The 26,222-nt window shown below is 37.8% G+C and overlaps 1 protein-coding gene across 5 annotated transcripts in view; it reads right to left on the reverse strand.

Moving 5' to 3' along the window:
- Positions 1 to 26,222, reverse strand: part of LOC124604147 (uncharacterized protein YJR142W) — a 271,445-nt gene that overhangs the window by 157,796 nt on the left and 87,427 nt on the right. For all 5 annotated transcript variants that reach the window (XR_006978592.1, XM_047136454.1, XM_047136453.1 and 2 more), the window contains one exon: positions 6,295 to 6,413. Coding sequence is in view for 4 of the 5 variants with exons in the window: in XM_047136454.1 (XP_046992410.1) it covers positions 6,295 to 6,413 (119 nt within the window). In the remaining variant the exon portion in view is untranslated. The remainder of the gene's footprint in view (positions 1 to 6,294; positions 6,414 to 26,222) is intronic.

A 26,222-nucleotide genomic window follows, 5' to 3' on the forward strand; every position in this document is an offset into this window, starting at 1 on the left:
ATGACCAACCTCATTTAAACTCTTCTGTCGGGAGAGTTAATTTGGAGTTGGAACGGCTGCTTGGGTCGGGTGCGGGATCACATATTGGTTTGGCTCCTGTTGATTCTCTCAGTAGGTGGGATTATACTAGACATGGCCTACACCTCAACAGGAAAGGGAAGGGTAAACTGGCTGGTCTAATAGCAGGAAATGTAAGGGGGGGAGGCACTGCCATGAGTGGTAATATACCAGTGGTCATAGGTGTTGGAGCAGCACCTTTTTTAGGACAGGTAGGACAGAATGAAGTCAAGTTATGAGAGAAGTAAAGATTGAAACAAACCTTCAGTTTGATAAAGAAAGAAAACAGGATAATCCTGGCACATTGGATCAGCGAACACAGCTGTTGGTTAAAAATTTACAGCAATCAGCAGAAATTTTATTTCCATCAGATTTCATCTCGGTAAATGTGAAATGCCAACTATCTTTAGAGCATCAAAATATTTGAGGGCTTAGAAGTAAAATTAATGAACTACTTATATGCATTGATGAATTAGAGTCATCGAACCCAGTTGATATAATCTGTCTCTCTGAACATCATGTGACCACTGGTACAGATATGTTAAACCTTACAGAATTTAAGTTAGCCTCCTACTTCTGTAGACAAAAGATGGAGACAGGAGGAGTTGACACATTTGCTAAAAACTGTTTTAAATTTAAGATAATGACATTAAAAATTTTGCTTAGAGCAGCACTTAGAAGCATGTGCAACAGAGATAGAATTTCATAATAGGTCCTTTATAATAGTAGCCATATACAAAGCACCTTCAGGAAATTTCAACCTGTCTATAAATGGTCTTGAAGATTTATTATCTCGTCTAAAATTAAAAAAACAAAGAGCTAATGGTGGCTGGTGATTTTAATATAGATGTCCCGAAAAGCACTGTCAATGAACAGTTACTGAAATCAACTACATTGTCATTCAATTTAATTTCTACTGTAAATTTCCCAACTAGGGTATACAAATGTTCTAAGACTGCCATTGATAATATATTTATAGACAATTCTAGGCAACTAAGCCACATTACAAAACCAGTAGTAAATGGGCTATCTGACCATGACATGCAACACCTAACATTAAATTTTGAAAATTGTCAGGGTAAAACATCTATCAGAACTGAGTACAGAAAGCCAGTAAAACAGTCAAAAATTGAGAAATTTAGGAGATTGCTCAAAGAAATTAATTGGATGGATGTTTACAGCATCCAAGACACAGTTGAAAATACAAAACATTCATTAATAAAGTTAGCACCTTATTTGAAAGGGATAAAGATATCATGTGAGATAAAAAGGAAATTCTATTTGATACGTAGGGCCACCTTTGATACTAGCATTACAGCTCATTACAAAAATTACTACAAAATATTGAAGAAGGTTATCCAGAAATCTAAACAGCTGCATTATGAGAAGAAGATAAATACATCCAGCCACAAAATAAAAACAATATGGGATATAGTTAAGTCAGAGACAGATAGGACCAGAAATGAGGAGGAACAAATTGCTCTAAAAATAAATGAAAGCCTGGTAACAAACGGGTGTTGCAAACCATTTAAACAAGTATTTTGTCTCTGTTACTGATAGCATGGGGTTGTCAGGTTCAGTAAATAATGCAATGGAATATCTGAGACCAGTGCACACAAGCAGTCTCAGTAAAATGGAATTGACACTTACTTCATCCAAAGAAATAGAATCTATCATAAAGTCCTTGAAATCAAAGCATTCTAGTGGTTACGAAAACATATCAACAAAGTTAATAAAAGAGTGTTCATGTGAGCTTAGTCATATCTTAAGTTATTTGTGTAATCAATCACTCGTCACAGGAACATTCCCGGACTGGCTTAAATATGCTGAAGTTATACCTCTCCACAAGAAAGGGGACAAAGAAATGCCGTCAAATTACCAACAGCTCTAACTTTTGCCAGCTTTTTAAAAAATCTTTGGAAAGGTTATGTTCAAGCGTCTACTTAAGCACCTTAGTGAAAATAAAGTACTGTCAGAGTCACAGTTTGGGTTTCTTAAGGGTTCTGATATTGAGAAAGCTATTTACACTTACAGCAAAAATGTCCTTAATTCATTGGACAACAAATTAGAGGCAACTGGCACATTCTGTGACCTGTCAAAGGTGTTTGACTATGTGAATCACAGCATTCTTTTAAGTAAATTAAAATATTATTGCGTCACTGGTAGTGCTGCAAAGTGGTTTCAGTCAAACCTTACTAATAGAAAACAAAGGGTGTCATTACGTAACACTTCAGCAGTAGGCAATCAGACATCATCTGACTGGGAAGAAATTACATGTGGTGTCCCCCAAGGTTCCATACTAGGTCCACTACCGTTTCTTGTGCATATTAATGGCCTGTCATCTGTTACATTACCAGCCAAATTTGTCTTATTTGCAGATGATACAAATATTGCAATAAATAGTAAATCAAATATAAATTTAGAAAGGTCAGCTAATAAAATTTTTACTGACATTAATAAGTGGTTCATAGCCAATTCACTGTCATTACACTTTGAAAAGACCCACTATATGCAGTTCAGAACTTCCAAGAGATTTCCTTCTGGTGTTATTGTTGTTGTTGTTGTGGTCTTCAGTCCTGAGGCTGGTTTGATGCAGCTCTCCATGCTACTCTATCCTGCGCAAGCTTCTTCATCTCCCAGTACCTACTGCAACCCACATCTCTCTGAATCTGCTTAGTGTATTCATCTCTTGGTCGCCCCCTACGATTTTTACCCTCCACGCTGCCCTCCAATACTAAACTGGTGATCCCTTGATGCCTCAGAATATGTCCTACCAACCGATCCCTTCTTCTAGTCAAGTTGTGCCACAAACTCCTCTTCTCCCCAATTCTGTTCAATACCTCCTCATTAGTTACGTGATCTACACATTTAATCTTCAGCATTCTTCTGCAGCACCACATTTCAAAAGCTTCTATTCTCTTCTTGTCCAAACTATTTATCATCCATGTTTCACTTCCATACATGGCGACACTCCATAGAAATACTTTCAGAAATGATTTCCTGACAATTAAATCTATACCCGGTGTTAACAAATTTCTCTTCTTCAGAAACGCTTTCCTTGCCATTGCCAGTCTACATTTTGTATCCTCTCTACTTCAACCACCACAAGTTATTTTGCTCCCCAAATAGCAAAACTCCCTTACTACTTTAAGTGTCTCATTTCCTAATCTAATTCCCTCAGCATCCCCCGACTTAATGCGATTACATTCCATTATCCTCGTTTTGCTTTTGTTGATGTTCATCTTATATACTCCTTTCAAGACACTATCCATTCCGTTCAGCTGCTCCTCCAAGTCCTTTGCTGTATCTGACAGAATTACAATGTCTTCGGCAAACCTCAAAGTTTTTATTTCTTCTCCATGGGTTTTAATACCTACTCCGAATTTTTCTTTTGTTTCCTTCACTGCTTGCTCAATATACAGATTGAATAACATCGGGGAGAGGCTACAACCCTGTCTCACTCCCTTCCCAACCACTGCTTCCCTTTCATGTCCCTCGACTCTTATAACTGCCATCTGGTTTCTGTACAAATTGTAAATAGCCTTTCGCTCCCCGTGTTTTCTCCCTGCCACCTTCAGAATTTCAAAGAGAGTATTCCAGTCAACATTGTCAAAAGCTTTCTCTAAGTCTACAAATGCTAGAAACGTAGGTTTGCCTTTCCTTAATCTAGCTTCTAAGATAAGTCGTAGAGTCAGTATTGCCTCATGTGTTCCAATATTTCTATGGAATCCAAACTGATCTTTCCCGAGGTCAGCTTCTACTAGTTTTTCCATTCGTCTGTAAAGAATTCGCATTAGTATTTTGCAGCGGTGACTTATTAAACTGATAGTTCGGTAATTTTCACATCTGTCAACACCTGCTTTCTTTGGGATTGGAATTATTACATTCTTCTTGAAGTCTGAGGGTATATCGCCTGTCTCATACATCTTTCTCACCAGATGGTAGAGTTTTGTCAGGGCTAGCTCTCCCAAGGCTGTCAGTAGTTCTAATGGAATGTTGTCTACTCCTGGGGCCTTGCTTCAACTTAGATCTTTCAGTGCTCTGTCGAATTCTTCACGCAGTATCATATCTTCCATTTCATCTTCATCTACATCTCCTTCCATTTCCATAATATTGTCCTCAAGTAATCGCCCTTGTTCTGGTGTGTGTATAAAATATGATGACATAGAAATAGAAGTTGAGAGTATAAAATTCTTGAGATTACAACTTTATAATAAATTCAGTTGGGAGCAACACACTAACGAACTGCTAAAGCACCTAACCAAGTCTGTGTTTGCAATGCGAATGATGTCAGACATAGGAGATATAAATATTAAAAAACTGGCATATTTTGCTTATTTTCACTCCATTATGTCATATGGTATCATATTTTGGGATAACTCCACAAACAAAGAAAAAATTTTTAGAGTACAGAAGCATATAATAAGAGTAATGAGTAGTGTAAATCCATGAACATCATGTCGAAACCTATTCAAAGAACTTGGCATATTAACCACAGCTTCTCAGTATATTTATTCCTTAATGAAGTCTGTTGTAAGTAATACATCTCTTTTCCCAACTAACTGCTTAGTACACAGTATCAATACTGGGAATAAGAACAATATACATAAAGATTCAAAATCTTTTACTCTTGCCCAGAAAGGATTCCAGTATTCAGCAACGCATATTTTCAATAAGTTACCAGCAACCATTAAGAGTTTTGTTTCAGACAAGGCACAATTTAAACATAATTTAAAAGAATTTTTGGTGGCCAACTCCTTCTATTCCATCCATGAGTTTCTCAACAAGTGCAGTAGACCATTTTAATGAAAATTTATCATACTTTAATTTTTGACAATACTTGGTTGTAACAGCCAAGTAACTACCTCCTGTGTGAATGATGGATGTATGGAAAGCAGATGTAAGTCTTAAGTCTGTAAATAGTGAAAGTTTAATTTTAAATCTTGTACATAATCTGACTGTTCTTAACTGAGGATCACTGAAATGAATAATTTACTTTAACTTTTGACAATACTTGGTTGTAATAGCCAAGAAACTAGAAAATGTCTGAATGATGGATTTAATGAAAGCAGATGTAAGTATTAAACCTGTAAATATCAGAAGTTTAAATTTAATTCATGTACATAATTTTATTATTTATTGACTGAGGATCATTAAAATTAATGAAACTCAAGTTTTTCTAATTACAGTATTGTAAAGTGTTTATCTGACATGTTCCACACCCAGGAGGATTCCCTCTTTTATGGGTCTGTGGAATGAATAATTAATCTAATCTAATAATCTTGTAGTCACAGAAATAAAACAAATTCACCATGAAGTCTATTAATTTGTTACTAATGCAGAAATTATTCAAACAAATGCTGTGTGGCCATTACATACATAATGTATATACGTTTTGTCTATTACCAAATTATAAATGTAAACAGTTACAAGCTAAACATAGGGGATCCAGTTGTATATGGTTGCAGCTCCTATAATGCAGACACTTCACAGTTAGGAGCATGGTGGATTAAATGTAATCTGAATTCGACAGCAAAAGCAGAAAAATCTGGTGATATAGATACTGAAAAACATTTGAATACTATGTTTCAAAGCATAATTTGGAAAAGTTGTCTTATTTAAGTAATATCTAAAGGAGGTTATAAGTTTTGATGCTACACATTTCTGCTTTTTGGCTCATACTAATGAATAAACATTTAGAGTTTTTTTTAATGCCATGAAAATTATGAATCGGTATACTGCTGACCACCATTTCACAGAGGAGGACTCGAAAACACATGCTCCACTGTGCAACACACACACATCAGCACTCAAATACATCATCGTTTCAGTTTGCAGTCACATAGTTCAGCAAGATGTATTGGACACTCCATTCTGGCCTGTATAAATACAACTTCATAATGGTTTGCTAACTTGTCATTTTATCACATCTTTTTCCAAGCACACTCCCTTCACCTGCCAGTGGTGATAAAAATCATCATTACATATATTCTTTGTACTAAGTAATGATTAGGATATGAAGCACACACGACTTAGTAACTGGACCTGTATTCAAACTATCATAACCACACACATTTTATACATTATTTTACAGATAATATATTGCAAATGTATGAATCATAAACAGTTATTGACAATCTACAAGGCACAGAATGAAAAATATATAATAGTTAAGATCACAAATATCTATCTCTACAGTCTGAAAGAGCAAAGAACTGTACAAAATTTTCAACTTACGAAACAGATCCAGCAGGCCTCAGATTCTTCATCAGTTCCAGGGGTATTGAAGCTTCTTCTGCTGCTTCCTTTATGGCAGTTTCCATTATAGTATAACCCACAGAAAGGCCACCACCTACCTGTAAAGGTAGTTCATTTCAAGCCTTAGCTTATAAGGTTCTGTATGGAAATAATAAATAAAGTTATAACAGATGGCAGCAAACCAATGATGAAGACTGATTTGATATAGTACCAGGTTAGCTCTCCCCCCCCCCCCCCCCTTTTTTTTCTTTTTTTTCCCTCACCTCTCTGATGTATGAACACTGCACTCAACTAATTCAACAAAAACAGAAGACTAGGTCACCATGAGCTAAAAGTATGAGGCGTGAAGTAGTATATTATTGCAGCCATCCTGTAGTTGCCATTATCTCATCAAGTTGAGGTAAATTAATACACATTTGTTTACATGATTCTACTAAGGACTGGTAGGAGAGCCCCTAATTACATCTTAATGACAATTATAGGAGCCAACCTGAGTAGAATGTCAAGGCTGTGTTGCTAAAGACAACTAATATAAATAAACAAGGGTGTAATATGTAAGCCTACAGAAATCTGAAACAAGGAGCTAAACTACAAGGTGCAATCAAAAAGTAATGGGAACTTTTTAAATTTTGCAGGCTTTATACATCCAATTTTCAAAACTTCGTCATCTTGTTGAAACACATGTTCCTGGTGTATGTTTGCATTTTCAGCTGTTTTTTTACCATTGACAGCTGAAAATGTTGTAATTGTTTCCACGTGCTCAGCAAACTTTTACTTTTGAAAAAGGTGGACCAAAGAATTTGCATTAGTTTTCTTGAAAAATGGAATAAAGCACAGAGCACCACATTTTAAATGTTTATTGTGGTTTTTGGCAAATCTACTTTGAATGAGATAAGAGTTTACAAGTGGTATAAATGTTTCAAAGGGTGTCAAGAAGACGTTGATAATGGCGACCAACCTGGATGTCCTAGCACATCAATTACTGACAACAGTGTGGAAGAAGAGAAGAAAACAGTCCTGCGAAATCACCAAATCACCATTAGAGACATTTCTGATAATGTCAGCATATTCTTTGGCTCATGCCAAGCAATTTTTTTTGGATGTTTTGGGCGTGGAACATATAGCAACACAGTTTGTTCCAAAATTGAAGAATTCTGACCAAAACTAATGTTGCATAGACATCGCTCAGGAATTGCTGAATAAGGTTGACAATGATCCAGAACTTCTAAATGAGGTTATAATAGGTGATGAAACAAGGCCAAATCGTCCCAACTGAAGCTTCATGAAGAACCGAGACAGAAAAAAAGTCAAGTTTGATCACATGTGAAGATTCTTCTCATTGTTTTCTTTGATTACAATGGGATATTGCATTATGAGTTCCTGTCTTGTGGTCATATGGCTAATAAGGAATACCACCTGGAAGTTATGTGCCATTAGCATGAAGCAACCCGAAGAAAGTGACCTCCATTGTGACAAAACCACTCATGGAAATTGCATTATGACAATGCTCATGCTCACAACTCAATGCTTGTTCATGATTTTTTTGCAAAAAAACAAAACTGTTATGTCACCTCAGCCACCGTGTTCACCGGACATTGGCCCCTGCAATTTCTTTATATCGCCAGGCTGAAGAAAACTGTGAAAGGATGTCATTTTGCTGCCTTTGAAGAGATAAGAACAGAACTGCTGAAAGAGCTGAAAACCATCATGAAAAGTGAGTTCCTGAAATGCTCACAAGTTTGGAGAAAGTGCTGACAGACATGTATTAATTTGAGGGAGATTACTTTGAAAATGACAAACTTAATGTTGATGAATAAATAAAGATTCTTTAAGAAAAAGCAAAAATTCCTTATACATTTTGTCCACACCTCATATATAGAGTACAAGGCAGCTACAGCATTCAAAATGCAGTTGGTGTAAACAAATTACTGATGAATATATGTATAACTGTATTATGCCAAATGAAGATGGGTGGAAGCCCAAAACGCATCCTGCCATAAATAAAGTTAAAAAAAAAAAATGGCTGGCTGACTTTGTGGAAATCAAATATGGACTGAATGTTCACCAAACAGCACTGCTGACAGTGTGGTAATTAAAATCTGCCATCATCTTCAGTAAATGAATTATGGGTGACACAAAGACTGAGTGACTGTGATCTCCTGACAGGTGATCAGTATCTCAGCTACTCATGTAGATTCAAAGCTCTGAGATTCAGGTGCACTCAGTTCTGTGCTGAGATCCATCTGAATATATCAAAGTTGAGCACTGTTTGCGTATTTCATTAAACTTCTTCAGGTCCTGGCTGGAAAATGTACCACAGGAAGCCTTATGGTGGACCCTATTATTAAGTGTGAGTTTCTGGGATATCAAATTTCAGACATGGGTTCAGGTATATTGGAAGCTGTTGTAACGGCGACCAGAACAGTCACAGGGTTGTAGTGACGGAAACGCAGCAGGACCCGCGGAGCGAACCTGCGAACAACAACACAACAGGAGAAGATGGACACGACCAACGAAGGACCTTACGACATAACAAGAACGGATAACAGAGTTATGAAAACCAAACAAGATGACCACGTCCACTCGTAAAGAAAACACAAAAGTCAATATGCTGTCTAATGCGAGGCGATATGTCCTGAGATGTACACAAGATTAGACTGGCAGGCTGAGCAACAGGCAGGCGCTTAAGTACTCGATCGGGGATGCCGCTATTGGCCGCTGCAACCACGTGTTCCACTGTGGCGCCCTCACTCTAATGCAGGCTAGGAGGCGCGCGCCGCCACAGCTTACGGCGCGATGGTACAGAGACCTCTATGGGTCTTCAACGTCCATGACGTCTGGCGGGGATTCAAATTCTGAGGCGCGTGGTACCAGAGAAGCAGTGCACTGAGAGATCTCAGGCAATGGCTACAAATCATGGAGTAATGGCAGTTACTGTTGCAATACTGTTTATGAAATTTTGCTAAATAGACAATAACAATGACTTTAGACACCCAACTTATTCCATCATTTTTACTTAGGGACAATAAAATGTAGAACTTCCTATTCTGGAGATATGGTAATGGAGTTGGAAGACGAGTTAAAATTTGTTACCAGACATTCAGAGTAATATGCAAACCTAATAAAACTAAAATAAGGTCATATGTATTACTACAGAGGAACAGAGCAATGACAAAGCTAAAGTGCGAGCTTTATTGTATACCAGATAATTAAAAACAATATTATAGATATTGATGGAATTTAAGGCAGAATAGCAACATTGTTTGAAAGGTATACAAAAGATATTGGAAAATCATTCAGGTCTATACACAAATGCGCCCACATTATTATGATTTTGATGGGAAACTATACAAATTGTTAATTGAGAGTAAATGCCATTACAAGATGATAATGGGAGATTTAATGCAAAAAGTCAAAAACTAGAGTACGATTATGCAATGCAGGCTTTCACAGCTGGTATTTGCATCCTTAGTGAATTTTGTTTTATGAACATAAGACCATGGTCCAAGGCATAATTCTGTGCCTAACTTTTCATCTCCTACTGCTGGAGACATCATCAGAGGCTATAAAGACTCAGATAGCAGTATGACACTTAGAAGGTCAGCAAGTTGAATTGTCTGTATGTATCCACACAATGGTCAGGTTGTGGCATCATCAGAGTGCTGCTTGAGACTGTGGGGTTATGCTGATGAGTGTTATGGAGCTTCTGGCAGGGAAGAGTAAGTGCTGTTTGCTGTATTTAACATTAAGGCCCACAACTTGTCTAATTTCAAAGCTTCTTCTTTTCTGTTAGAGTTGTTTGTGTACATTTGAATTCCTATGGACTTCCTGTACATCTTAACATAGTAATATTTAAAGTCTCTATCTCAAAGAATTTACCTTTGATGTTCATGTTACGATAAAGCTTTACAGAACTCCTTTTTTACTTTGGAAAGCAGATGATATTGCCCTCTTGCTGGTTTTTTTAAATGCTGGAAAGAGTAGGGCCTACTCCTTTAGCCTCTGATAGTCCCTTACTAAAACTGCAAGGCAGCAGGACCCCAACACACAGTTCAGCCAGTGGTCCAACATCATTCCCCAGGCGATAGTTCTCGGCAGTAACAAGAAAGAGTAGGAAATCTGGTGTGAACAAGCATGCACAACTTACTTTAAAGCAATGCAGGGTGAGCCATAACTGGGTTTAGAATTAACAGAACAAGAACAAACCTAACTTTTGTAGTTAGAATGATAATGGAAAATACTGGGAGAAAGGAAGAGGGATAGTCTTTGTCCTCTTGGATTTAGAAAAGGAATATGATAGTGTGAAAGGAGATTAATTACAGAAATGTGTGCAAAGAGGAATGTACCAGAGTCTCTTGCCAGCATAATAAAAATGTACAACCACTACCAGAGCTGTATCCATAAATGAGATGCTTATCCTGACTGGTTTACCAAAGGGAAAAGACTGGATTAGGGCTGTACACTGTTACGATTCCTGTTCATCATTGTTTTACCTGAAGTAATGATAAGAACAAAAAAAATAGCTGTTATGGAATTCAACACATTTACCTTAGCAGATAATCTATTGACATGGGAAAGCACAAAAGAGGTGGAACAGAAATAAACACGTGGAATCAATTATTAAAACAGCTTAGCCAAAAAAACGTGTTGCCAGACAGTAGGCAAGGATTACATGTGAACATCGATCTGGATGGAGAGAGAAGAAGGAAAATGTTAAACACTTCAGTACCTTCATAGTACTGTAACTTGACACACCAAGTCTTCGATGGAAATTACTAATAAAATTCAAAAATAAGCTCACTTTTCCCAACACGTTAGACCTTTTCAATACAACAACCAAACCCTATTAAGAAACAAGAAAACCCTTTATCAGGTATACTTTTATAATGTGCAGTACTCCTGATAAACATGTTTCCCTGCTTTTGAAACTAATAGTTTATTCTGCAGGTAGGAGAGAAGGTGGGCTGAAAAAGGTCAAAAAAGAAGAGCAGGTCACTCAGGTGTGTCCCTCCTATCCTGGGGTCTGAGTGACCTGCCCTTCCTTTTTAACTTTTCCTGACCAGGAAAGTGTGTCATTTTCATGTCTATATTTATGTATCTGAAGTACTACACATTCCACAAGATAAGACCCAGAATGTAAGAATCTATCAAGAAACACAATCGAAGCCACCACTATGCAACAGCGTAAGAACATCAAGGTTGAAGGGCTTTTGACGTACAAAACAGGATGGATCAAACAAGAATAGTGAGAAAACAGCTTGAAAGGAATTGGAAGACAAGAGACATACAGGCTGACTCAGCATACAGAGGACCATTCAAGTGAAACAGGATCTAAAAGGAAGAGCATTGGAAAGGCATCAAGTCAAGGGGAAAGAAAAACTGGTTCAAATGGCTCTGAGCACTATGAGACTTAACTTCTAAGGTCATCAGTCCCCAAGAACTTAGAACTACTTAAACCTAACTAACCTAACATCACACACATCCATGCCCGAGGCAGGATTCGAACCTGCGATCGTAGCGGTCATGCGGTTCCAGACAGTAGCACCTAGAATCGCTAGGCCACAAGGGGGAAGAAATTCATTCATCAGCCAGAACATTATGACCACCTATCCAATAGCTGACATGTCCATCTTTAGCACGGATAAGAGCAGCAGCACATCTTGGCGTGGAAGCAATGAGGCCTCAGTAGGTCGCTGGAGGGAGTTGGCACCATATCTGCACATACAAGTTACCTAATTCCCGTAAAACCACTTCTGGGTGATTAGGGACTGTTAATGAATGATAATGAGGGCGCACCATATATACTGATGAAGTCTAATCAGAACAGAAATAATTACATGTTGAATGCACCATTCAGTAAGTCTTATGGTGCATCCAGGTAGCATTGCTACAAAAGTGCAAGGGCAGGTCATGGAAGTCAGGAGAATATTAATCATCAGTTGCAGATGTAGAGGATTCTACATGATATCACATGAATGTTACATATCAGCACTGATACTGCTTGCATGCACTGCACAAACCAGCAGATGCTGTACAAAAAACCATAAATATATATTTGTGATCTGCAGAGGGTAAACAATATAGTTGGATTCAACAAAGCCGTAGTGTTTCTTTGTAGATAAAGTGGCTAAGGATACCTGAAAATCATATAATTCATTATGAAATTTGGCTAGAGTTCTCATCAAAGGACAGAACAGAAAGCACAATATTGCTTATGACAGGAAACAGATCATAACTCAGACATCTTAAGTACACAAAATATTTATTTACACAAAAACCTGTCAAGATTTTCTCAAGGAATGACAGAGTTCATTATTCAACAATATAATGAAGAGAATAGTTGCTACTCCCCAGATAGCAGAGATGCTGAGTTGCAGAAAGTTAGCTTTCAGCCAACAAGGCCTTTGACAAAGGCTAACTTTCCCACAGTCTTTTCATTGTGCCTCTCTGCGACACAGCATTTCTGCCATATGTAGCCACTATCCTTTTCATTATATTGTTAAATTCCATCCTGGATTGTTAGCTTTCATTTTTCTCTCCACGGGGAAGTGTCTTGGAAGTGCAGGAATAGTGGGCAGAGGCAGAGGGTGTATACTGGCAACATACAATATCCTTTTGCATAGCAAGCTCTACAACATGACAATCGTGATCTCGGTGCATGTCTCATCACATGCACCATCTAGATTCTTCTCATACGGTGGTTGAGACAAAATTAGATAGCCCAAAGAGGAGAATGTGTGTTTGTGGCTTGTGCAGAATGAGCTACATTATTGCAGTGTGAAGCAAAAACACCCATTTGAACAGCTTCCCATGATGTTTCATACTGAGAGCCTCCCGTAACCTTTAATAATAATTCTGCAGCACCTTTTCTGTTCAGTGGGTTTTTTGAAAAAATGTGAGTAGTTGGGGAACCCAGGTGGGTGGCAATCTTTGTCTTTTTCAAATGTCATGCAAGACGTTGATTTTAAATTTTTCCACTATTCCCTCAATTGCAATATATCAGTCTCTGAGCACCAGAACCACCACTTCTCTTGCAGTCACTGAGTCTTCACTGGGAGATGGTTCTATTCCAACAGTCAGATAAAAACCTGGGAACTTTTGGGGGCATAAAATGAAATTGTAAAACACATAAAACACTTTGGTCAAGCATTATTAGTGTCATATTCTAATCAGAATTATCACTTTACATTCAGTTGTGTTCCATGTTTAATGATGAACACCAGCAGTACCAAGCGAAACCCCAAAACAGTGTTTATTCGCTAATATCATACTGCCTCTTTTTAAGATAGCAAAAGTAAATATCAGAGGAGGATAGTACATAAGTAAATAACAAGGAAATAATAAATGAAACAGTGTAGTAGATAACAAAACAGTTTCTAAGAGCATTGCATGTGGGAACTAGTGCTATAACATGTTCTTGGTTCTTGCCACCCATCTGGCCTTAATTTACGTTAATTTCTTCCATCTCAGCATTTCTTCACAGTAACTACTCCCTTCTTCACTCCGTTTAAGTTTTCTATATCTTTCATTTTCTTAGCTGTCTATTTTTCGCCATCCCCCTCACACCTTGGTTACATAAAATGCATATAGCTTTTCGCTCTTATTATCTTGTGCATGATATTTTAGCAGTAATCTCTGACTTGCATATTACCCTGTCTTTCACTTTTAAGCTCTCAAGTTTTCAAATCTCATCCAGTGCAGTCCCCAACAATCAGTCTTTCCTTCTCATCCCGTCCAGTAAGTCTCCCCCGACTCGTAGTTCTGGGTGACTTTTCTGAAATCTACCCCTTCTTTTCCTACACCTCTCCATTCCTTTTCTTTCATCCCTCTTCCTTCCCCTTCAACCCTTCTGCCTGAAGGAGCAACTGGCTCTAACAGCTCGCCTCAATATAACCTTCTTGTATCTGTGTGTTCTGCCGCCACTTGGTGAGCAGATTTTTTATCTATCCAGTTACATTACACTGTCAAAAACTGTTTTCACTGTCGGTCATTTTAGGTGAACAAAAGAGGGTAAACATTTCAGTAATATCAGTCGTTTGTATGTGAAACATTTAGTGCAGTGATTTGTGATTTGGAGGATGTGGAAAAGACATCTGGACATTTGTTAAATTCCAGTTTGTGTTTCATATTGCTCAGTTTTATCATATTAGTTGTTTGCTCGATTATCGGGAAGATTTATCACATTACGTGACATATTAGTTATTTACTCAATTTTCAGGAAGATTTATATTTCATGACATTTTATTCGTAAGTTTTGTTATCTACTACACTGTTTCATTTATTATTTCCTTGTTATTTACTCATGTACTGTCCTCCTCTGATATTTACTTTTGTTATCTTAAAAAGAGTCAGTATGATATTAGAGAATAAACACTGTTTTGGAGTTTGGCTTGGTACTGCTGGTGTTCATCATTAAACATGAAACACAACTGAATGTAAAGTGATAATTCTGATTAGAATATGACACTAATAATGCTTGACCAAAATGTTTTATGTGTTTTACAATTTCATTTTATGCCCCCAAAAGTTCCCAGGTTTTTATCTGACTGTTGGGATAGAACCATCTCCCAGTGAAGACTCAGTGACTGCAAGAGAAGTGGTGGTTCTGGTGCTCAGAGACTGATATATTGCAATTGAGGGAATAGTGGAAAAATTTAAAATTAACGTCTTGCATGACATTTGAAAAAGACAAAGATTGCCACCCACCTGGGTTCCCCAACTACTCACATTTTTTCAAAAAACCCACTGAACAGAAAAGGTGCTGCAGAATTATTATTAAAGGTTACGGGAGGCTCTCAGTATGAAACATCATGGGAAGCTGTTCAAATGGGTGTTTTTGCTTCACACTGCAGTACTGTAGCTCATTCTGCACAAGCCACAAACACACATTCTCCTCTTTGGGCTATCTAATTTTGCCTCAACCACCGTATTCTTCTGGTATGGCACAAAGTGGCTTCTTCCTCTTTCTGCATATGGGGAAATCATTGCCTATGAGGCATTTAAAGAATGACAACAAGGTGACTTTTGAGGTGGAACATTCCTGAACAGCCAAGGTACCAAATTCTACAATGAAGTTCTCCGCCAAGTCATCCATCATTGAGAAAAATGTGTCACATCAAAGAATGAATACATGGAGAAGGACTACCATCATCACCAAGTTTCACAGTTGCAGCCTGATTTCTTGGAAGTGATGATAAAACTACCACTCATATGAGCTGTTTTTCCAGACAGCAGCAAAACAGTTCTTTGGTGTATACATTCATGTGGCTGTCATTAAATATGACAGATGTAACAAAAGGTTTTGTATTTGCAAATCATGGAAAGTTCTGACACACGTGTGTATATTTGCATGCCGCCCCCCCCCCCCTCCCCTCCCCTCTTCCTGCCCTCAGCCACCCCAACCTCAACACAGTAAATCCTGAACAGCTACTTCTGTGCCAGCAGAATACACAATGCCAGATCTGCAGTTCCACAGGTAGACTGATGTGAAGGGTTGAATTGAGTGGAGTGGGTATGGGCAAAATGGAATGGGGGAGCTGGAGGGAAAAGGGGGGGGGGGGTGAGGGCGGAAGGGTGGCTGATGGCTTGGAGTGAAGAAGCAGATGCACAGGATATGAATACAACGCAAAGGCAATGGAGGCTGTGAGTTCGTGCAGCTCTTGATAATGATGATATGGGGGAGTGGACTGGGATGGGGGAAGAGGGTGCCAGAACACAGAAAAGAGAGACTGCTGGGAAGAGGGCATGAGTAAGGGAAAAATATGTGGGGAGCAGGGGGAGGGTCATGTGCTGACAGCTCAGAGGGTGGCATCAGGTGTACGAGATAGTAATGTGAGAGGGAGAGGCAGCAGGAGCATTCGTTGCATCCACACCCTCTTGCCAACAGCCTCTCATTCCTCTACTCTGTCATCCCTTCCCAATCCACTCCCCCACAACGTCATCACACACTGGATAAATGCCTGTGTGCTGCATTCCTATACTGTGCACCTTCTCCCTCCCCCTCCCAATTCCTACTTTGTGTACCTGCTATTTCCTACCTGTATTTGTATCTAATACAACTGCAGCCTTCCTCTGAGATATCCACCAAACCTTCCCAACCCTTCCTCCTGCTCCCTGCCTTTTTTCTGCTCTCGCCTGTTCCATCTGACGCAATCCCTCACCTCAGTCTCCCTGCTGTATATTCAGTTGGCACTAGCTGTACTCTTTCTTCATGTGCTTGTCGATGGCTCGATGCTTCCACTATTTGATGTGTTTCACTGTGAAAGATAGGGGATGCAATGTAAGGGATTAAGCAAATGTTGTAATAGGTATGGTCAGTTTCAAGCATATACAGAACAGATTGCCATTTATCTGCAACAAAGCACAGTAAATACAGTTTGTGACACAAAACTATAGTAAAATTGCAATTTTATTATTAAAAGGTAGTCAAATAATCAACAAAGTTGATACATTTTCAGTTATTAGGACTTAGAATCGATGAAAAGATTTGTTGGAATTATAACATTCTGGACCTTCTGCAGAAATTGAGTGTGTCACCTTTACTATAATAGAATTTCTATTGTCTCTGACAACGAAACACAAAAACTTACTTGCTTTCATTCTACTATCACATATGGCATTACATTCTGAAACTTCTGTGGATTCCAGTCACAGAATCTGCAGCATTTGTGCAAAACTTAATGTGTAGTACTGATCAGCAACTTGGGATGTTATACCCAGTTAAAAGAAACATTCACTCAGAAAACACAATATGGAGAAATTAAAGACTTTTCTATAACACTTGCTTAGCTACTCCACACAAAGGTGTGCATTATTCTACAGTTTCCATTGTCAATAGGTTTTGAACAAAAAATTAACAAGAAAACATCAGTCTTCTAAATCTAAACTGACAGGTTTCCATGTGATACACTCCTATTCTGTAGAAGAATTTCTCATCGTAGTTTAACAGCATTTGCAGTAAGTTACCATTTATTCATATATATCATCACATTTTTTTCATATCTTTTAACTCTGTTAAGTCTTTCTCAACCATTATTTTATCTCACCGTTTTTCCATGATCAAATAGTGTCAGTTCATATGGTGCCACAGGCTCTGAGAAATAAATCAAATGAAATCAAATTATATCATATCCATCTATAAAAGAGTGTGTGTGTATTTTTCCACATCTCCTCCTAAACCAATGGATCAATTTCAGCCAAATTTTGTATATGTATTACTTATTGTCCAGAAAGAAGTACAGTTGCGGTAAAAACTACCTAGCTTCCATAGGGACTAGGATGAAAGGATTGCTAGCCACATACATCTACGCTGTCCTACATGACAGGCATGTTCCAGATGCTATATGTGGGTGTGGGAATGGATGAGCTGAGAGAGGGGAAAGAGGAGGTGAAGAGTGAGAGGGGAGAGGAGAGGTGGACAGACAAAAGGGAGGAGGGGCGAATGGACATAGAGAGAGGGGCGGGGATGAGGAGTGGGACAGATAAAGATGGAAGGATGAGATGGATAGTAAGAGAGGAGTGGCAGGGTTGATGAACAGAGAGGAGGGAGGAGGAGATGGGCAGTGTTATTGTGGATTTTCTAAAAAATTCATACATGTAAACACTGCTAAAACAGTGACTCATTCCATATTCTAGCAATTCTAATGCTACTTGGATTAATGGAACTCACAATAAAATAAAGTACAAGATCTTGGTAATAAGGATCATGTATTGATTATTGGAGCTGGGAAAGGGGTGGTGATGTTATCAGTTTGTACTGTAACCTCAATTACACTTCTGCAGATGAAAATGTGTCGAAGCTCCAGATGAAGCATTCTGTCAAAAGTATAAATGCTGATCTTCAGGATCAGGTCAATAGGATTTGACATCCATATATATGTGTGACATATGCATTGCCGGTCACATGGTTATGTCACAAACTGCATGGCCTACAGCTGAAAGTTTCTTGAATGGTTTTACTTGCATGATTAATTTCCAGATGCATTCAGTGTAAACTGAGCACACCCTGTTCAATGCCTGTATTTCCTAATATTTTCACTATCCTTTTTGTAAGCCTAGACAGAACAGCAGCATAGCTATACACATAGCAGGAGCAATTAGGGGGAAAACATAAATAGCAGATTTCAACAGCAAAACAGGACAAAAGATTTTACATTTCATTTTTCTGTCAAAAGTTCAGAAGTCTGTTAAATAAGAAAGTCGAGCTTCTCACATTGCTACAGAAAACTGTAAGTACAACATAAAAAGGGGGGAGTGGCTATATACACGAAAAAAGAATAAGTCACAGGCCATAGTCCTAAACGAATACTGCACTGAAGAGGTTTTTGAGTGCTGTACTTCAGAAACAGACTTAAACATCTACAAGACAATGGTGCAGACAGTATGTAGGGTGCGAAAAGAAAATGTTTTCAAATTCTTCGAGCAATCAGAGATGGTACTAATAAGACTTGACAGAAATAACTGGGTAGTCACTCGACGTGCAGATTGCAATAATAATTTCTTGGATAGTACTAATGGACGACACTTATGATGTCTAACTTTATCTGTTATTCACACTAACATTTCCCGTAAAAGCAGAACAACAAATTGCACTGGGAGTGGATAATTTATTTCTAAACCCAACTTGCTTGATGAAACAGATGTGATCCCCATAACAAAGGGTTAATCTGACAACAACAGCCAAATGGCAGCAATACAGCATCCACATCAGTAATGCTTAGCAAAAAATGGAAAAATATGGTTTCAAAGAATTAAATGTTGACATAATCACATTATTAAGAGAGAATTTATAGAATGAACAGTTGAAAGAAGTATACTAAGGGCAAACACTATATGAGAAATTTAATTATTTCCTAAAAGTATACTTACAGAACAGTGAACCCACTTCTCATTTACAACTGCTCAGGGATAATTGCAATAAAAGCAGAAAGAAAGGGATCAAATTATGTTGTACTAGGAAGAGAGAGCTTAATTTAATGCAACGCATTAACTCTAATCACGACTTAAAGATGCACATAAGTAATATTGCAAAATTCTTCACCATACCACAAAAGGGCAAAAATGATGTACTAAGTGCAAAATATTCAAAATTTCAGGAAAACAACAAAGGCATTTTGGTGCATTATCTGGCTTGAAATAAATAAACTCTATAATTAAAATGATATTCAACTCCTTAGTGACAGTATCTGCAAGATGGATGATGTTAAATTCAAATAACTGGATATTAAATTCAACAAAGTCTTCTAAACAGTAATTGAAAACACAAGGAAAAAATATTGACAATTGAAAGCAGATCCATCAGATGACCTTAGTAATAACTGCACCAGCAGACCTCAGTTTTGCTAAATTAACTGTTGAAGGGGTCACAAAAACCATTATTTCATTGACAAGCAGTAAATCTTCTAATTATGATGGTGTTTCAATAAGTGTGCCAAAATCTTATCCTGACTTGTAGCGCACTCCTCGAATTTTCTATGCGATCAGTCAACAAATATTTGTGAAAGACATAATTCTGCAGTAAAAACATCCATCTATAAAAATGGAGATAAACAAGTGACCTTTAAATACAGACACATGTCCTTCATTCCTGCATCCTCGAAAATGTTTGAGAAGTTAGAATTCTGAACCATCTTATGGACAATAACCTTTTGATAGCAGGTGACCCTTTGCCATGTGTAAAAGCTTCTCTTCTGAGAAAACAATATAGTTTCTCACAGGCTTAGTTCTGGTAGAAGTAAACATGAAAAACTGTCCTATTGGCATTTTCTGTGACCTTGTGAAGGCTTTTGCTTATATGGGTTATAAAATTCTACTAAAAAAGTAAAATGATATGGTGTTAAAGGTATTTCTTGGGCATTAATAGAATCATTTCTTAACAACAGCAAACAAGTTGGGTCTGGTAGTCTAATGGTACATCGGTCGATTTGAAACCAAGAAGTTGTGGGATCCAGTCCCAGTTGAACGTTGGATTTTTCAGTCTACATTTTAACTTAGCCTTCACCTCCAATGATGTGAGTAGTTGCCAGAAATGACACGTGGTTTGGATTCTGTGTTAAAAAGTGCTATCCAACTTAATAGACTTGCACCAGGTCAGTAAGCCACATGAAATTATTATTATTATTATTATTATTAACAAAAAACAATGGGTCACATTAACAAATGATCCCACAGGAATGAATGTAGGGCATAATCAAAAGTTGTAAAGTAAGAGGTTACATAATTAATTTTCGTTTGTTTGCAGCTATATGTGTGCAGTCCTGGTACATAACTGGAATCTTTGTGCACAGGATTGTAGCACACTGCTAGATAAGTTAAAGCAAAATGTTACAACCCACTGAGAAAGTGGAGAATATAAATAATCAGTTCGTTTACAAGTATATGTCTGCAGTTCTGGTCCATTGAAAAACTCTCCACACCACAGTACCATAGCATATTGCTGGAGGATCCAAAACCAAATGCCAAAACCTACCTTGACTTAAACAGGTTGGGATGTTTTGTTTTAACTCTTCTATCAATGTGCTAGAGTATTGTGGCATGGAGAGCTTTTCTATGTTCCAAAACTGCTGACATACAGTTATAACAAACAAAAAATCAGTTACCTAAAAATTAAAACTTTATCTACCTCTCATGGAAATTCATTGTGAGGAAACACTGAATACAATGCTCTGTTAGGTTTGCTGTGTGGTCCTCTCCTACCCATGATGTATTTGCTTGGGGGACACTGAGCGACTCACCAAAAACTTTTGTGTTTGAAGATGACACAAGCACACTGCCAATGGGCCCAAACACATTCACACAAGACACAGCCAGGAGAATAATGGAACAATTCCAGAAGCAAACTGACTGAACCTTAATCTTACAAAATCTCACATTATGCAATTTCCAACAAACAAAAATGAATTACACGTCTGTAAAGCACACAATAATGGGAACTCATTGTCTGAGGCTCCATGCATAAAGTTTCTAGGCATTCAGAAGGATAATGAACTGAGATGCAACCAATATGCAGATACATTAACAAAAAGTTCAGTTCTACTTGGTTTGAATTTAAAAATCTTACTGATTATGTTCATCTGCACATGGGATATTTGCAAATACTTTGCATACTTTCCCTTAATATTATCCTGTGGCATAATTTCCTCAGGCAACACAGCTAAGGTAAAATATTTATTTATTCTACAGAAGTGTTCAGTACGAATATTGCATAAAGTTGATTATCAAACAGCTTGCAGAATCCTCTTCAGGGATCTTAGGATTCTTACTTATACTCATCTGCCAACACATAAGCTCCATAATGGTATTAGTGATTAATAATAAGAGGAAATTTAAGATGAACTGTGACACTCACAACCACAACACTAAAATTAATCACAATATTTGGACTCAAGGATGGAAATTCCAGTTAACACTAGTGCTCACATTAAACAGGTTTTCAATTAAACACCACAAATGCTTAGTATGAAGTAGTAGATAAAAACAACTAAGTAGTGTGTAACTTTTCTTCTAATTTCATATATGAAGTAATCAGAAGTAATTCCCATAATTATCAATGTGAGTAGATTAGCACTAGTCACAATTTGTTGACAGTACGATTTGAAGAAGTAGCCTGCAGTGACTGCTTCTGCCTGTTAGTGTTCGACATGACTCCTTCAGAATCTTGGCTTTTATTCTCAATGGAATTTCCAGAGCATTCCACATGGATAAATACGACAAAGGTATGTCCTAGGAAATACATATAATGGAAGTTGTTATGGTTGACATATTGAGAGGTCGGTACATGTAAATAAGACTGACAACTTTGCTGAGCTTTTGGGCAATGTCCTTCTTCAGAACTAATATAAAGCACATATACACAGATATTTATAGCTTTATTGCCCCAGTACTACAACATGAACAACTGAGTGGATGAATATGCTAATTAGTGCTGTATAATTAGTGTAGTACTATCTTCTTGAAACAATTCTGAATATTAATCCTACATACTTTGTGATGAGACAAAATAATGTCAATACCATTCATTGTTGTTATTACATAACAACAACTGACTAAAAGTGCTGCATTTGTTATTAGGTAAATACCATATCGTTCTGATACCTAACATTTCTGCCTACTAATGTGGATAATTTTCACTGTGAATGATCAGTGCTCAGCCAGATTCACACTGATGTAGGAAGGTGAGGTTTTACACTGAAGAATGGAATACTCAAAAATGTACAGCTTGGAATTTTCTGCAAAAACACTGTAAAATAATGTAATGATAAAATTCTGATTGCCATGTATGTTGATAAATGGAAATTATAAATAAGATATTAAGGGAAGCTAGGCACAAATTTAAAACTCATGACAAAATTTCAGAGTTATTAATGTTTTGGACAGGAGTCAAGGAGGGTGATGACTGGCCACCAAACTTATTTAACCTCATACTAGAAAACAATAATGATAATAGGGAAGATTACAATAAAAGAAGACTGAACAGGGGGGGGGGGGTTATCTGTCTAGGCTTAAAAAAATGACAAGACCTACGGGAAATTGCCTAGAATTTGTGGTTGATTTAAAGAAAACAACAGAAAATGATTGAGAAGCTACAACCAACAGCAGAACTCAATTTCAATTTATTTTTTGCACATACACAATTTTATATGCACCGACATTGTCAACAAAGTATAAGTTACATTTCCTTTACAAAACATTATAATTAAATAATTCAAACAGTAGGAGAATAAATCATTCCCCAATGAACAACTGGTTTATTTATTTCTAGGACAGAATTGTTGCTTATAATAATTCACATTAAATTCATGTTATATGGGCATTAATGGATAAGTCACTGTTTGGGTTGTTTATTAAAAGTACCCTTGCCTACATCTTTAACATCATTTGGCAACAAATTATGAAAACCAACTCCTTTAACATAGGGACTTTTTGCTGTTAATCATATGAAATCCTGTTTTATGCCTTGTGTCTTCATTGTTAATTCCCGTGTTCTTATTTGTGACCTTGGTGACTTCTTTCATAAGCATAATGGTTTCTAATATGTACGTAGCATAAACTGTGACAATACAGAATCTAATGAATAGGCTTTTACTTTAGCTACGACTCTCAGTGCTCTTTTCTATAGTACAAAAACCCTTTCAATACTAGTGTGCCAAGTGCCACCTGACAGTACTATTCCATAAGACAATAAAGGGTATACTAATCCAAAATATACAGTCCTTAGGGATTCAGAATCAATGTAATCTCCTTGATATATATAGACTCTCTCTCTCTCTCTCTGTGTGTGTTTTGCCATGGTAAACTTGCCACTTCCACGAGAGTTGGACACCTATGTATAAGCCCAAAAGTTACATTCCAAATAGGTTTTTGACAGAATCTCTTCTATCTCATATTTCGGCCATTTGGACCACTTGGTTTCCAGTGAATATTATTTATTATTTCTATGATGACTTGTAGGTCTCTTTCAAAGTGAGCTCTTGCCTTTTCAATTGTTTTGAATCTTTCACTGTCCTACGACAGAAACCAGATGCGTCAGCAGCATACATAGTGATCAAATGCTAATTATCTAAAGAATTTAGGAAATCATTTACATAATGTATTTATGGAAATCAACCTTTAATGGAGCCCTCAGGAACACCAAAATGTATATTTCATATTCTCTACTCTCTCTTCTCCAGTATTCCTCCATTCCCATAGATAATTTCTGTACACTGTTGTCAACCATTTAAATATGTCTCCACCAATAGCATGAATTTTCCAGTGACAACACTCAGTGCAGTTTCTGATAAGAGCATGTCCCGGTGCATTCTATCAAAAGCTTTTGAGAGGTGCATGGATACTCCTGTTTCTTGGAACTTTTCATTTATTTTTTCAAGTTCACAATGGACAAGTTACACTGTTGCTGATGTGGTTCTTCAACATCATCTGAAACCATGCGGAAATTACATAATATGTCAGCACTGTTGTAATGTTGCAAGATTTTTTTCAACATTATTATCACAGTCAGTTTGGTGATTTTTGATATTAGAACAATGGGTCAATAGCTTTAAACATGCCTTATTTCCCCTTTTTGTGTAAGGGTTTGCCTGCAGCCAGTCTCATCTTGTCAGGGAATATACCGTCATCGAAAACACACTTTATTATATGAATTAGTAATGGTTTCACCATCTCACATTTGCATTTCTTCAACAGTTGTGATGAAATTTCATTTAATCCTGTTAAGTCCTTGTTACTAAGGCTCTCATTAAACTGCAGAATGTCATCAGTGTGTCCTGCAGGTAGTGAATGCAGTTCTGTTCATTAGTGGACGCAAAAGTATGGTTGTGTATCTGTTTTTGGGGGAACTGATATTTGTAACGCTTGTAGAGTTATTTATATAACTCAGTAGTTTTCTGAGTGAGCTATACATGTTTTCCATTTTTTCTTTCAGATCTTTTGCTTTAATGCCTACTGGCACAGGCTTTGATTTTAAAGGTCTTTTTTTTTTATGAATACTCATTTTTTACAATGGGTTGCTGTTATTTATGTGCGCGTCCTTAACTTCTACCAGGCTGTTCCATTTATTGTTAACTCCAATGGTAGTAATTACTGATTCCCAAGATTCCAGGCTTAAACTTTGTCTAAGCATAGCAATATTGATTGCAGATAGTTTCCTCTTACATTCATACGTCTTCTTGATTTGAATTTGGTATTACGTTTCAGCACTAGTGTCTGACATAAATGATCTGAGAGGTAACCATTTATGTTTTCTGCCAAGATGATGTGGTCGAAGTTCATTGTAATATGATCTATTGAACCACTACACTGATCAGCAAGAACATTGTGACCCCCCCCCCCCCCCCCCCCAACCTCCTATCGATATAAACCCATCCAGGCACTAGCAGTGTCACCTGGCGAGGAATGACTGCTAGTCAGACACACACATGGTGCACGTGGTATCAGCAAGCGTGCTGTCTGTGTATAGAATGGGGAAGGTGCACAGTCTATCTGAGTTTGAGTGAAAGCATTTTGTGATGGCCTGAAGGCTCATCAAGGCATTTCAGAAACTTCACAACTTCTCAGGTGTTAGAGGAGTACTGTGGTGAGTGTCAACATGCAGCAAAACCAACATGAAACCATGGCCAGATGTCATGGAATTGGGCAGCCACCCCCACTACAGATGTCAGATGTCATACGCTGGGCAGACTGATAAAAAGGACAGGCAGCAAATGGTGGTGGAACTAGCATCAGACTTCAATGCTGGGCAGAGTATAAGTGTGTCTCAACAAACAGTGCACCGAATGTTGCAAAAGTACACAAATGCATGAGTGACCTCATGCATATGCCAATGTTCAGACCATGACATTGGCAACTATGACTGAAATTGGCACTTGACCATTGGCACTGAACATTGATTCAGTGGCAAAGCATAGCATGATCAAATGAATCTCAGTACCTTCTTTATCATGCCAAAGGGAGTTATTTATATAACTCAGTAGTTATCATCTTCCAGGGGAACAGCTCCTTGACACCTGTAATGTGGGAGAGAAACAAGCTAGTGGCAGCTCCCTCATGCTCTGGGGGACATTCACATGGGCATCCATGGGCCCAGTGGAGCTACTGCAAGGCACCATGACCGCAAAGGAATATCATACGCTGGTTGCAGACCACATACACCCCTTCATGACAACCATGTTTCCCAATGGCAGTGATATTTTTCAAGAAGACACTGATCCAACGCATTTGGGATGTGATTGAATATGGTGTCAGAGCTCATCACCACCACCACCCCCCCTCCTCCTCCCCGCAATTTATGGGAACTGGGTGACGTGTTTGTACAGATATGGTGCCACCTCCCTCAACAAGGCTCACTGCTTCCACACCACAATATGTCGCTGTTGTTATCTCTGCCAAAAGTAGACATACCGGCTGTTAGG

Source organism: Schistocerca americana, chromosome 1 (assembly GCF_021461395.2).
Source record: "Schistocerca americana isolate TAMUIC-IGC-003095 chromosome 1, iqSchAmer2.1, whole genome shotgun sequence".
NCBI classification, from domain to species: Eukaryota; Metazoa; Arthropoda; class Insecta; order Orthoptera; family Acrididae; genus Schistocerca; species Schistocerca americana.